The sequence below is a fragment of the Apis cerana genome, linkage group LG2 (genome assembly GCF_029169275.1).
Source record: "Apis cerana isolate GH-2021 linkage group LG2, AcerK_1.0, whole genome shotgun sequence".
Taxonomy (NCBI): Eukaryota; Metazoa; Arthropoda; class Insecta; order Hymenoptera; family Apidae; genus Apis; species Apis cerana.
In genome coordinates this window covers 9,291,269-9,306,152 of record NC_083853.1, presented here as the reverse complement: position 1 = coordinate 9,306,152, position 14,884 = coordinate 9,291,269, and the positions used below count along the sequence as shown (strand labels likewise).

General features: G+C 31.3%; 2 protein-coding genes and 1 long non-coding RNA gene across 40 annotated transcripts in view; 2 read left to right on the top strand and 1 right to left on the bottom strand.

The window, feature by feature from the left end:
• The window catches only part of LOC107996814 (inositol 1,4,5-trisphosphate receptor), a 39,641-nt gene extending 36,121 nt beyond the window's left edge, over nt 1-3,520 (top strand). For 20 of the 23 annotated variants that reach the window (XM_062071004.1, XM_062071002.1, XM_062070996.1 and 17 more), the window contains 7 exons: nt 45-209; nt 284-632; nt 710-867; nt 931-1,096; nt 1,158-1,318; nt 1,388-1,549; nt 1,669-3,520. In XM_062071004.1, the coding sequence (XP_061926988.1) occupies nt 45-209; nt 284-632; nt 710-867; nt 931-1,096; nt 1,158-1,318; nt 1,388-1,549; nt 1,669-1,749 (1,242 nt within the window). In that variant the 3' untranslated portion in view covers nt 1,750-3,520. The remainder of the gene's footprint in view (nt 1-44; nt 210-283; nt 633-709; nt 868-930; nt 1,097-1,157; nt 1,319-1,387; nt 1,550-1,668) is intronic. The other 3 variants (XM_062070999.1, XM_062071003.1, XM_062070994.1) reach the window with 1 other exon arrangement.
• A 726-nt stretch (nt 3,521-4,246) lies between these two features.
• On the top strand, nt 4,247-12,991 carry LOC114577391 (uncharacterized). Of its 4 annotated transcripts, none has more exons than XR_009828806.1 (3): nt 4,247-4,384; nt 10,434-10,582; nt 10,647-12,991. It is a non-coding gene; the product is annotated as an uncharacterized LOC114577391 (long non-coding RNA). The 4 variants fall into 4 exon arrangements; XR_009828807.1 differs by having other exon boundaries at nt 4,250-4,384; nt 9,585-10,582; XR_009828805.1 differs by lacking the exon at nt 4,247-4,384 and having other exon boundaries at nt 8,366-10,582; nt 12,712-12,991.
• LOC107996637 (uncharacterized) overlaps nt 4,406-14,884 on the bottom strand; it is a 300,698-nt gene continuing 290,219 nt past the window's right edge. For all 13 annotated transcript variants that reach the window (XM_062071011.1, XM_062071015.1, XM_062071010.1 and 10 more), the window contains 5 exons: nt 13,083-13,261; nt 12,668-12,829; nt 10,868-11,144; nt 8,230-8,371; nt 4,406-7,587 (listed from right to left, as the gene is read on the bottom strand). In XM_062071011.1, coding sequence (XP_061926995.1) covers nt 7,392-7,587; nt 8,230-8,371; nt 10,868-11,144; nt 12,668-12,829; nt 13,083-13,261 — 956 coding nt within the window. In that variant the 3' untranslated portion in view covers nt 4,406-7,391. The remainder of the gene's footprint in view (nt 7,588-8,229; nt 8,372-10,867; nt 11,145-12,667; nt 12,830-13,082; nt 13,262-14,884) is intronic.

The following is a 14,884-nucleotide window of genomic DNA, read 5'->3' as shown; positions in this document are numbered from 1 at the left end:
ATTTTACTAATTTTTATATTTATATAATTAATAATATTTTTTAGGTTGTATTAAAAGTTGTACATCTTATAAGTATTATAGGTAATCAGGGCACTTTGACAAAGAGCTTAGAGCAAATAGTGACGAATGTTGAACTTTTGTATCATATATCATATCTTATATTTTGCGTTCTTGGTATTTGTATGCATCCATTTTTCTACTCAGTTTTAGTATGTATTAAAATATTAGAATATTTGATTTGATATGATCTTAAAACAAAATATTAAATTTTATATATTTTTAGCTCTTTGATGTAGTGTATCGTGAAGAAACATTGCTCAATGTAATAAGATCTGTTACAAGAAACGGAAGATCCATTATACTTACTGCTGTATTGGCATTAATTCTAGTTTATATGTTTTCTATTATCGGTTTTATGTTTTTCAAAGATGATTTTCTAGTAACAGTTGATGAAAATCTTGCATGTAAGTATAATATATATCATTTTATAATTATCCTTAATGCTAAAAATATTGATTTTCTATTTATATTAATTATAGCATCATATGTGACTGAAAATGTAGATACTTGTAATGCTGTTGATAATGAAAGATGTGAAGCAACAGAAACAGTATCCCGATATATACACGAAGGTATTTATTTAAATACATCTTTTATTTATAAAAATATTATTTGTAATTATAATTTTTATATCTTTACGATTATGCAGCTCATGAAAAAGACACTCTAGCAGAAGTAATTAATGTTGGTGGAGAATTAAAAGAACGAGCATGCGATTCTCTGGTTATGTGCATTGTTACAACTTTGAATCAAGGTTTAAGAAATGGTGGAGGTATAGGAGATATTTTACGGGCACCATCTAGTACTGTAAGTATAGAAATAAAATTATAAGAAGATGCTATTAATATATTGATAATAATTATTTTGCAGGAACCTTTGTTTGTTGCTAGAGTTGTATATGACTTATTGTTCTTCTTCATTGTAATAATTATTGTTCTGAATCTGATTTTTGGTGTTATTATTGATACATTTGCTGACCTCAGATCAGAAAAGCAGCAAAAAGAATTAATTTTGAAGAATACTTGTTTCATTTGTGGTAAATATTATTTTTATATTATTTATTTGACTGTTATTGTATATAATATTTAATTTTACAGGATTAAATAGATCGTCTTTCGATAACAAGACGGTTTCCTTTGAGGAACATGTAAAACACGAACATAATATGTGGCATTATCTATATTTCATTGTTCTGGTAAAAGTGAAAGATCCTACAGAATTCACAGGACCAGAATCTTACGTGTATGCTATGGTGAAGGTAATAGTCCATAGAGCTTCAAAAAATTGAATCGTGCTTAAACTTTTAAGCTCTGTGTACTTTTTACAGGATCGAAATCTTGACTGGTTCCCGAGATTGAGAGCTAAATCGTTGGCAGCAGATGAGGGAGAAGGGGAACAAGTAGAATTAAGAAGTTTACAATCTCAATTAGAATCCACGCAACAATTAGTGAAATGTTTATCTCAACAACTTACCGAGCTTCGCGATCAGGTAAATTAAGAATTTATGTTATTATGAATATTTTTATTATTTTGATTGTAAATATTTTGATGAATTATATAGATCTAAATTTTTTTACTAAATTTTTTTACTAAATTTTTTTTTAATAGATGACGGAGCAACGAAAACAGAAGCAACGGCTAGGCCTTTTGAATTCTGCATCGGCATTTTTACACAACGTACCAGCGTAAATCTAAGTAATGCACTTCAGAATTTCGTTTTTAATCATATAGGAATCTCAATTTGATACTCTAACATGATATTTAATTGATAAGTTTGTGTGTTCTTAAAAAGCATTTAAAGACACAGGGAAGTACTATGAGAGTAACACACGTAGCATTTGTACGGTTTTGTTCCTAACTTCAAAGAAAATTATTTAAGTAGAATAGTAAAACTCAAATTTATTAAAAATAATATTAATTTTGTTGTTTTTAAATGAAGAAAAAGTACATTTTGTAATGAATTGCATCATATATGTTAAACAAATTTAGTCGGTTAATTGAAAAATTACATTAAATATTTATATTAATTATAATTAATAAAAGATATCAAATTAATTTCATTTCATGCAAATAATTTTAGTAGGGTCCGTGTTACTTAAAACGATCAGAAACAATCTTAAAGGATGGCATGATTTTTATCATTACAAATAAATAGCCAAAGGAGTGTATCAAAGTGTGCTGTTATAAATAAAATATATCTAAAATTCTCATTGAGATTTTAATATATTTATGATTTGTTTAAAATAAATCCTTAAGAATATCTAAGATCTATCCATTAATGGATATGTAAAATAAATATCTGATTGATTTTATTAGTAACATTGATTTTTGGTTGTGTTATAGATGTTTAAGTTTGTAAAATAGAAAAATTTTTCAATTATATAATTTTTAAAAAAATTTTTATAGAGTAATTTCGTATGATAGATCGAGAAACATTAGATTTTTCTCTCTTAAAATTTCATTAAAAAATACGCACAGATTTTTAAGAAACGTGCGTTAAGAAATTTTAATAAAATAAATATCTTTTTTAAATATTAAAAAAAACATTAAACATTATATTATTAAATTATTTACTGATTTTTAAATTTAATTTAAAAAAATTGTTAAAATAAAAAATTCTTGAATAAATAATTGTTATCTGATTATGAATTTATAAAGCAATAGAAAGCAAAAGAATAAAATAAGAATAAAATAATCGTTATATAATTGTACGTCTGTTATAAAATTTTAATGCTTACTAATATCGTTTAATAGATATACTAATAATTTATAGTGATGAGAAATGTGAATAAATGATTACGATTATTTCGAATGATCATTATGCAACAGATTTTTATGTGATTTCTCGTAAATATTTATAAGAAATTAATGTCAATGAATATTATTGTTTAGTTCTGAATATATAGATGTAAGTTAAGATAATTGTTATATCTAAATTATGTTAAATGAAAATCTATAAAAATTGTTATTATGCACCGAATATACACGAATATCGTGAGCAATATAATGTTACGTTTTCAATTTGTTAAAATTTATTTTTCATTATATTAACAATGTTTTACATTCATCCTTGTCTATATATGTATAAACATATATATATATATATATATATACATATATATATATATATATGTTGATAATTTGTTTTTTTTTTTAAATAGCGAAAATAGATGTACATACGCATACATTTTGTTAAATGTTTATCACACTTCACAATTTATATTTAAGAATACAATTATTGCAATTAGAAACATGGTTTCTGTTTGTGCCAATTTTATAAAATATTAGCGAATCGTTATTTGAGATTTTCATCTTAAATCAAAGAAAATAAATTAAATCGCAGATATATTATTTATAGATGTACATGTTTCATCTTCCGATCGTAGGATATATAAATATGTATGTAGAATTGTATTAAAACTTGTATGTGAATAAATTTGTCTTTTTTTTATCAAATCAATTTTACGATTTAATTAACCTTTATATATGATTGTACGAAATTTAAAAAATGCAAAACAAAAAATATATTTTATCTATTCATTATGAATATTTATAAATTGTATATTTAGAATGTCTCATATTATTATCTTAATTTATATAATTATTTTTCTTCATAATAAAAAATGTTTCAAATAAAAGTTGAATGGTTTCAAGGGAAGTATATTCTAATATTTATGTTTCTACATAGAAATCATATGAAGATTAAATTATTTTTTTTTAAATAAAATTATGTATTTTTTAATACATTGGCAAGTATAACACATTATTCCTTATAAACAATGTTTTTTTATAAAGAATATTTCTATAAATACAAGATATTTCAAACATTTTAATAATGTAAAACATTTGTTATATTGCTAAATTTTCTAATTAAATCTTCTAATCTCAAAAATAAATTATCAGAAAATATTTAATATTGCAAAACGTGGAAACATTTATTATATGAAATAAATATAAAAAAAATAAGTTTATTTTTTTACCTTTAGAAAATGTTGAAAAAACGATATAAAACCCTCCAAAAATAACAGTTACAAATATGCAATAAAATTTTTCCACAAGCATTCGAGAGATAGCGCTATTTCTTAATTCTTATTTTATCTTATTTTACTTATTATTGGTAGTCAAAAGATGGTACTAATAGTTAATTCTTACCTTATATTTATTCTTTTCTCTTTATATCTTATATATGTTTAATTTACGACATTTTAAAAATGGCGTTGATTTTATAATTTTTATCATATCTTTATATCTTGTTCTATTATTTGTGCTTATTACTTCTTTGAGACTTCATATTATTCATATCATTGGGATACATATTATTCAGGTAAAAAATCATAACTATATATCTGATTTCTGTTTTATTTTATTCGTACTTTATATGAAACAATTGACTATTTATTCTGACTTAAGTATACGCGACTAGTACATATATATAACATGTATCTTTCCTTTGTAAGGTAAATGTATTTTGTGTAAAACCGGTACATTCATTTAAGGAACAGATCGCATTACAATCGTTGTTAGGACGTAATCGAGTAATGTAAAAAGGAACGGTCCACTCATAACTTTATATCTTTTTATTTTTCGTTCAATGATTCTTTAGAGTGAACAACTGAAATTTTTGTCCAGAAACGATTCACGATTTCAAACACAAGTCACTTAAATCACATGCTATTATTGTTTGGCTGATATAAATTGTTTATTAAATGATGTATGTCTCTTCTTTTTTATAATGTCACTTCTTAAAATGATATTGATTAATTACATTGTGACTTTCATCTCTGTTTCGACGAGGTTGCAGAAAAGAGACTATCGATTATTCTTCTATTCGAGCGCTTAGTCTTTTATTATACAAAACATTTTTATCCTTTATTACGAATAAATTTCTATTCTTTTATTTATTAATTGTTTCGATCATTACTAGCCTTCAACTTGCATTCTGATAAATTTCAGTCTTTCAATTAGCTAATATTATAAATTAATTCTAAAAAAAATTTTAAAGTTATTATTATTATTATCAATTTTTTTCGTAATAAATACATTCCCATTAATCAATGAAATTGTGCTATAAATCGTTTAATTATATTTATTCGAATATAATAAATGAAACAGAATGTTAACAGAAACCTTAAGATTAATATAATATCGAAGGTTTGTAATGATTCGAATGAATTTCACGCAACAAGAGATTGTTTTATACATGTTATGATTTAATTAGAAATTTTAACAGGCATTAAAGTCTCTGGTAATATAACTGCATTGTTTCGATGCGAAATGGTACAGTTTGTAATTACGAAGTATAAAAATGTTACTAAAAATAAATAATAGAAGTTACCATATATACGGTAGCCATAACCTATAAAAGATTGTTATTTAAATGCGTTAAACGAAGAATGGCTTATTACATTAATGTACAAATAATGGCAGCAATATCGTAATGCTATAAAACTTAACCAATAGAAACATTTTCACATCGTTGGATGGTTCTTTTAATACAATAAGCCTGTGTCATTTAGCTTAATATATATTTTTTAATCGATAAATATATTAAACATTCATGTTCTAGTCCATTTCGTTTATTTTACGATCAATCGCATTTTCAGAAATCGATCACGAAATAATTATTTCTTTAAAAAATTCGAAGTTTTTATTTAATTATTTTTCATTTCGTGAAACAAATATTATTTTTCACCGTGAAAAAAAAGTTTTTTGACAGAATCCCATAAATGTGTTAACAATTACTTGCAATATTGCCTTAGGACACTCGAGGCTCGTTCGATAAAATACAATCTGTTTCCGTTCATGAGTTCGCTCTTTACAATAAATTGCCGCATAATTTACAATTATATCGAGGTCTTAACATATTTCCTGATATTCTGTACAAATCTTATTTATGCTATTTACGTATTTACAAACTATAATATAGAATTTCTTTTCTTACATATTTATTTTGGCATTTGCGTGAAAATGATGACGCGTGGTTTTTCGCTATTTCAAATCCGTGCATCGCGTTTTTTTATTTCTTTTCGTACATATATATTTACTTGCTATATTTATATTTATGTATATTTATACGATTGACAGAATGTGACGTATAGAAAGAATTTTAAATATTTTAATATATAAAACAATTATATAAAAAATTATTGATTTATAATGCGAATATTATATAATGAAAATGAATAATTTAATAAAATATAATATAATTTTGTCATTTTTTAATCTTTAATAATTGTAGAAATAAATAATGTTAATAAGAATAGATAATATTTAAATATTTCTTTATAAATGTCTCAATCTGTATATAAATTTATGTATATGTATATGTATATATAATATGTACATGCTCTATTAAACTCTTATAATTAAAACGAGTGGTATACACCGAGTGTGTGATTTGTAATTATATTTATATATATATATTTCTCTCTTATTTTCTCTGATTCGCATTTAATTCATTTTTTATATATGTATATTTATATATATGTAATTCGACTAGAGCGTTGAATTCCAAAATTCGATTTCATGCCATTCATTCTCTTGAATTTATCGGATGAAATTTTAATCTTGTTAATATTCATCTACGTGTGACAATTTCGAACAATTACGCTAAAATATCGGTAATTGAAAAATATTTGAGCTTTCGATTAAATCATTTTAGAATTTTCGTATTCTTTGATCAGCATTCGATGCTCTTGTTTGCTCGAGAACTATGATTGCAAATTAATCTTTATTATACATTTCATTATCTCTTTTGTTCAGTACGATGAAATCCTATTTTAAATGAAAAAAGAAAAAATAGATTGCAGACGAGTAATATACAATTTAAAAAATAATTGTCGAATATTTGCGTAGAAACGAACTGGAAATGAATTTCATTTAATTGCAATTATTCTCGAGCAATCTATTTAATTTAGAATACATTCGGTTCCTGTATGATTAAAAGCGAGGTAATTTTATGGCGACTGATTTTAATATTTCATCAGAAGAGCACGATTTTTTCCCACTTTTTCTCTTCTAAACTTTTAGAAAACTTCACACAATACCAGTGACGTAATATTTTATGAAAACTTTTGAAACTTCCATAATTTCGTTTTATGCAATCATTTCGCTCTTTAAATATTTCTATCCATAAATTTTTCTATTTTTCGAGAAAACTGAACTGCTGAAAGAACTTTCAGGAAACACGATCGTAGTCATTACGATAATATTAATGTTCGAGTTCGTTCACACATAGTGTGGTACAATAGTACAAATCTTAGGCTCGTTCGCAACAGTTTGTCTCTGATTGTGAACAGGAACGTGTATAGGACACGGTGTGTCGAGTAGACTCAACAACCGGCCACGTAAGCGAGTAGTATAGCGAATAGAATTAGGTTTCGCGCTTCTAGTAGTCCATTTCCAGTCGAGGAGTCTATCACGTGATTCGGTGCTGGCGACGGCCCGCTCTTGTGCGTGTTTGCAATTACAGACTCGCTCCGCCATTTCATCGTATATTCCGGTGCTGTCCTTCCTAGTGCTTGCAATCTGTGAACACATCGTTTAATAAATGTAGTTAAATAAATCCACGAATAGATCGAATCACGTTTAGCAAACTTTCTTTAAGATTCTTATCTAATATGAATAACAAATAAATGCACATAGAAAGTGACCAAAGAAACGATTCTTATAAGGCACTCGTAGAGGAGTCTGATATATTATTCTAATATGCATCATCATTCTTAACCCGCTCTCTATCAAGACCAAGCTCAAGCGCGATTTCTTACACGTCGAAAAAAAAAAAAGAAAAGAAAAGAAAACGATTCTTTATCAGACTTTTACACGCGTAATATCCGTAAGAATTTTCGCGGTCTCTTCGCACTCGAGGAAACGTCGTATCGATACACAAACCATGACAAATGTAATCTCTGCGCGACTTTATCCGGCCTCGAACGATTCCCCATTGGACGGTGGATAAATCTTTCCGGGCAATCGATTTTTAAGTTGGCCCTTTCACCCACGCAAAAACCGGCCATATAAATTGCCCCCATAATTCAGGCCATGGTGTCATAATCTCCTCGAGAAAAGTGTCGCGTAACTGTCGTTAGTCGACGTCGATGGACGAAGTTTCCCCTCAACTTCCGGCTAATCTGTCCGCCGAACCGGAGAAGGGATAGAACGAGGACTCACCTAACCACCACGGTGTTCGTCTTCCATGGTAGAGTGAAATTTTTGTACGTGTCTCTCGAGCAAAATGTGTGCAATCTTGGCCCTGCCGGGTCTCCGTTCTTGCTGTACTCGTGTATCGTCAAATTCCACGCGGTGCAGGGACCTGAGAAAAAGAAAAAAATAAAAGAAATTAATTTTTCCGAAGAAATCGCAAATGATTATGGAATTTTTATTCTATAGATAAAATTTTAAAAAAGTTCTGTAACATATATAGATTTAAGAAAGGAAGCAAGAGATTTCAATATAATTTAAATATAAAACAAAATTAAAAATTGCACTTCTTTTTGCTAATATAATGCACTAATATTATAGTACGTTCAAATTAATATTGAAAAATGATTAATTAAACATTGATTAATTAATGGTTGATTACATTACACATTGATTGACACTGAATATTGAATCAAAATTCAAAATTATTCATTTACAATTCTTCGTTATTTCGAGATTTATAATCTTTTTCAAAATTTAATGATACAATTATTATTACGTGTATATTTGTTAGCAGTTTCGTATCGAGTTATTTAGTTTAAAATTGTCCATTAAGCGTTAAACGCGTTAAAATGGAACGACGAGTTGTACGAGGTGACGACAATGGATAAATCATGATCGAGAATATTCGTTTTTCATGCGATCATATCACGAGAGATGGATAAAACGTAACCGAGTCTCCAAACAATCAATTAAGGGAGATCGTTTCACAATTAATTGTCGCGAATACAACATTTGACGCGTCGATGGAAAGGATCGGACTGACTATTGATGTTCCAGCAATCATTGAAGGCCATCGTGTATAATTGGAGGCGATTGGTTAACATAGTCGAGACTGTAGTAATTTCTCGTATTATTTATTTTTATACATTTTCCCTCCTCTCTCCCTCTCTCTTTTTTATTGTTGTCCGACGATTTTTTTTCTCCATGGCAAAATTGTTTTTGCAACATTGATGTAAACAAAAACGAGCGTAGTATCATGGAAGCGTAAAAAATAATGTACACATGCAAATACCTAGACGACCTTCGCACTTTTTGTTTTATTTTATTTTTTGTTTATTTGTTTGTTTACTTTTTTTCTTTTTTTTTTTTTACGAATGATAAATCTATCCGGGGAGAGGAACTGGAAAACGATTTTTTCTCCTGAACTCACAGTTCATGACGCTTTTTTCAATGATTTCCACTGGAAATGTATATCAATGGCTCGAAAAAATTCCAACTCTTGACGCATGCAAATCGCATTCTTTTTTTTCTCGTTTTACAGTTTATAAAAGGGATTTGTAGTTTTTTTTTTTATTTCTTTTTTTCCCTTTTTCATTCAATAGATCAACACGTTCAGAGGGATATCGAGTTACCTAATACACGGAGATTCTCGATGCTGTTATATTTTGCCGGTGCACGCACCACGTCGAATTTGATCGATCGATATTTTGATGAAATATCCAAGGAGTGATATCGATTTTATATTACGTTTAAACGGCATGTATCTTCCATACTCGAATCAAAATTTAATTTATATTCCCTCGACTTTTCCATTTTGTTCTCTAACACATTTTCCATCACGGTTTGAAGTCAAAAATTTTGAAGAGAATTATTTCTATTTTTGCAGTTGTTACAGATATATTAAATTAAATTTGTACGCAGTTCATCTTCATTATAAAATCATTTATCCACGATAAATCATTATGTCATAAAAGATATTCTTATCAATAAAACGAAATTGAGTTGTTAAAAATTATCCACGAACTTCTATAATTTATCAAATTACTTCCATTAGAGATCGATAGTTGTGAGCGAAAACACACTGATGATTTCGAGAAAAAGCCGAGGGAATAGAAGAAAACTCTGGATAAAAAGAGACCAATGTGCGAGAGCCGTTTCTGGCTTCGTTGCAACAGTTTCGTCTCTTTGCCACGTTCTCGCGTTTGTTTCTCGGCGCGAAAGCTGGTAGAGGGAAAGCCAGAAAAGACCAAGGAGCACGGGCAGAAAAAGGAAATCGAGGGAGAAAGGGAAGCCAGGGCGTCTTTAAAGACCAGTTCCCTCTCTGTCCATCGTTGTCCTGCATCGTCCAATGGTCTCTTTAATCTCCAGTCCTGTCTGCCATTCGTTCTCGAAGTTCATCCCCTTTTGCGGAGACGAACCTTTTTCCTCTTCCTTTTTTCCTTTCTGTTTAGCCCGGTGCCTTCCACGGCGGCCTTTCGATTCGGTTCGCGCCCATGGCCTGGCTCAATGGCGCGGATCGAAATTCCGGCGGAGTAGCCGAGGCTGGAATTGAACGAAATTCGCCGCTGGATAGCTGGGAAAGGGACAAAGCGTGGCGTCGGTAAGTAGCCTCCTTTGATCTGCTGCTGAATCGCCTGACGATGGATCGGAGGATCTCTGTTCAGATGTGCGAGGATTGAGAAATTTGAGGATGAGATTTGGCACGTTTGGATCGTATGTAATACAAGGATGCAGCTATAATCTAAAAATATGTACTTCTTTTTTTCTCTCTCAGAGAAAGAGAGTATTGGAGCTTTCGTTTGCTCGAGTATCGAATGAAAATTCGCTTTATAATCTAGAAATTTGAAGAAAAAAAAAATATAGAGAGAAAAATAATTATTCTTACGGTTCTGAGTTGATCTAACTTCGATGGTGACCTGTCGATCCGTCACGGAGTTCAGAATCCACGTGCATTTCTGTTGATAATACTGATTGAGCTTTAAGCCGCTGCTGGCCAAGTCACCGCCATTCACCTCGCCTTCCGGCTTTGTCGTTGTGTGATAACCGCAGTAAGTGTCCTTGATAAACTCGTAAGCCGCACGGAAATTGAGGCCTGCCTTCGAGGATCTCGACCATTCGATGTACACTGGCATCCAGCTACGGATACCGACTGGCAGCCAGTCCTGTGGGATATACAGAATGACTTGTATCCGTGGAAACGGTTACATAAAGTTTATTTAACTTTCTCAACGAACAACATTGTAAATTGAACGTGAATATTCATCATGGAAATTGTGTAACGCTTAATATCTATTATTATATTCATAGGAGGAATTAATTTTAATTTATAAATGTTGGTAATGTAAAAAATTAATATTATTAACCATTATTTTGAGGTATTTATGAAAGTGTGTTTGCATCATTAGAATGTATTATTAACGTAGAATGGAGTTTGCGCGTATAGAAATTGGTTACCATTGAAAGGAACTAATTGTTAGACCATGTTGATTGGACGTATTGATTAATCAAGATTTTCATTATGTATATAATTATACAGATTGTGTAGTAATTAGTTGATTACTTCTTTCATAGAAGAACAGTTATTTTGTTTCATTAATCGAAGACTTGTATATTCTGGGAAAAATTACAATTGTTAAATAAATAAACTCTGTGTATAAACATTATAAATTTTAGATGAATCAATAGATGTTCTCAAATTCATAGATTAAAATAATACGTATCCAATTACTTCGCGAACACTTTCATAATTTCTTCTCCTCGATAATCGAAAGTCGAGAGGCACAAATTCCTCGAATCACCAGAAACGAGTTTCTCGTTTTAAGTGTACACTCGAAACCATCTCGATCGAAAATCATAACCCGATGGTGCTCCTCGATGACCACGAATCGTTCGATTCGAAAAAAACTGCTCGCCAAGCATTCCTACGCCGTTCTCCTTTTTCCATCCCTCTCTCGTTCCTTTTATTTTCTCACCGCATTTTATTTCTCACCGCTCACGTTCGACTGTCACCGTTTCATTCAACTTTCATTCACGGACAAACGGGCCCGTTCACACCGATTGTACCGGTGGGACATTGAATGCTCTCTGCCGTTCCTATTCAACGCCTATTCCATCAACTGGCGTGGAATTACTTCGAACGATTTCATCGGCCGTTGAATAAAACAAATAATGCCCGCGCGTACCGTACTAAAAATAGACAACGTAGACAAAAGGGGAGAAATTGTTTTTCGAAGAATCGAGGTGGAAAAAAGGAAAGGAGGGAAGAAAGGGAAGGAGAGAGCAACGATTTGCGAGGCGCCATCTGTGAAACGCATGCAAGCGTATGACGGACGTGTTTTTCATCAATCTTTCGAGAATCTTTTGGAGATGTTTCAAGGTCATCTCGTTATTTTCTCCTTTTTTCCTCTTTCTTTTGTGTATTTAGAAAAAATTGTGAAAAAGTGAAAATTTTAAAATCGGATAAAAGTGATTGTGCGAAGAATTTTCGAAGATAAAGTATTTCGTTGAAATTTTGTAAATTTTCTACGAAGATCTATTTGTTTCCAATTTTCATATTTGTCGTTGCTCCATGTTCCTAACCAATCCTTCGATCCTTTAAAAAGAGTCAGAATCAGAAGATTGAAAAATAGTAGGGTAAAATTATTGCGAATCAAAACAGATAAATTTTACAGAGTTTACTATTCACCTGATAATTTCCACAAAGACAGGTGACGATGTGACCGGTTTCAGAGACGAGCAGAAGATGGTCCATGCTCTCCAGGGTCTTGTTGCTCACGCACTGACAACCGCTATCTCCGCATTTGGTTTTGCAAGGGCTGTCCGGACTCTGCTTCAAACTGCTCTCCACCTTCGAGCAAAACAGTAACAACGACTTTGAATCCAACGTTGTGCAACCAAGGCACATCTCGCCCATAAGAATTCTTGATAGCTGTCAATAACCTCTCAATAATTGTAAAATCAATTGTAAAATTTAATTAAATATCTTATATTAATTTTAATGCAGAAATAATATCCTGCGTTATCTTAGAAAACACTTTGCTTCGCGCAAATAACATAATTTGCATCCCTATCCTATAAAAATCATGAATGATGGAACTTACGCGTATGATGACCGACTGATTAGCCGCTGGGATAAAGTGCTGCCTGCATTTTATTGGCCTCTCCATGGCGAATAATCGGTAAGGATCCGGATGCACCACGGAACCTTTCACCGGTGACGTGAGTCCGTAATATTCGACGTCGCACACGCTGGCCGGCTGTTGAGTGCCACCCTCGCGTTCTGAAATATCGACAAGTCGAAGGTTGTCGAACGGTACGAATTCAATCGTATCCGGAGTGAGGCAGGATTAAAAATATTTTCGATTCATCGACGTCCAACCGAATTGCAGGATAAATCGTTTCGCCCCGGGCTAACGTGGATATTTTTACGTCTCATCGATTATATTTAATCTTTTGCTCGTTTAATTTCTTTGCCATCTCCGTTGTAAAGTTGTTTTCGTTCCGGGGAGAGAAAATTGAACGACGAAGAGACACGATTTTATTGGCATGCCCGACAAATAATTTGCCTGTTCCACTTAAAGAGCGTAGATTATTTTCGCGATTCTGGAAAGGCATTCGATTCCTTTCTGTAAAAATTGTTTTCAATTTCTTTCCATTTGTCTGATCGATACCGATCACTTATTCCATTTGAAAACTTTTACTTTGAACAATTTTAATTATTCCTCGAAAGAAAATTCTTTATATTTGCTTCCTTTATCGCGCAATGATAAGTGAAAAATAACAATTAAAGATATCTAGAGAAAAAATTCGTTTATAAATCGTGTCGTATGAAAGACGATTCGGAAGATATAATTGCATCGTTAAGTTGAAGCGAACCGTATCGACGAACGGTCGTATTAAAGTCAAACGCGCACATCGAATTGCGTCGTCAAACCGGTTTCGAGCGATTTTCGGGTGATTGAGGCGCATGGCGGCTCGTAGAGCGACGATTTCGTCATTCAAACGCGGCGAGACGTCGGTTAAATTAGCGGTGGCAATTTTAGAGGCGAACGAACGATACGTCAAACGCGGGCTCGTCACGTTGTAAAAGCTTGCCTCGTGTTGTTGCGCCGGTTAACCGAAATTCCGCGCGCAACGCGGCCTCGCCAAATAAACGGGAGCGTCAATTGCGAGACTGTTTTCCCGGAAACGTGTTTAATAAAGTAAAATGGAAACAAGTTCGCGATCAAATGAGATTTCCCATAAATGAGTCTTTCTTTTTTTTTTTTTTTTGTTTGTCCCTGTTACAATTTTCACAATAGATTCTGGTAATTAGCCCCTTTTATACGCAAAGTTGTTAAGAGGACGTCTGCTGGATAGTGGTTGTTCGTTTAATTAGTTTAAGCTTCGTATTAAATTAAAGAGAAATGGAGAAATATTTGGGTTAATAGCAGCTTTGATTAAATTCGTAAGATAATATTTCCTTTTTCCATTTATTTTTCACGCGGTAATTTTGATAACGTTAATATATATATATATATTTTAAATTTTAAATTTCCTTTAATTCGCAATGTTTTGTTCTCAATTTTCGTAACTTAATTATCGTTATATACGCGATGCAATGTGGATTTTATTTCCATAGGGGAAAACATTTCTCGTATCTCGTTTCTTTTGCGCGAGTTCTCTTCCGAGGGACGTGGAAAACAGAGATCGACTATATGCAAAGAAACAAGGAAACTTTCGCCGGGGGCACACTCCGATATCACCTATTTCCTCTGTCCTCGAACTTTTTCCCCCTTTTAAGTTCCTCGTTTTGGAGGATACTTCCGTTTTGCAGCTTATATCTATACACGTAATCCGTGTTTAAGGTGCACTTTCACGAAACGTTTCCAAGTGCACTTTTACGATCGTATTTATATTGTAT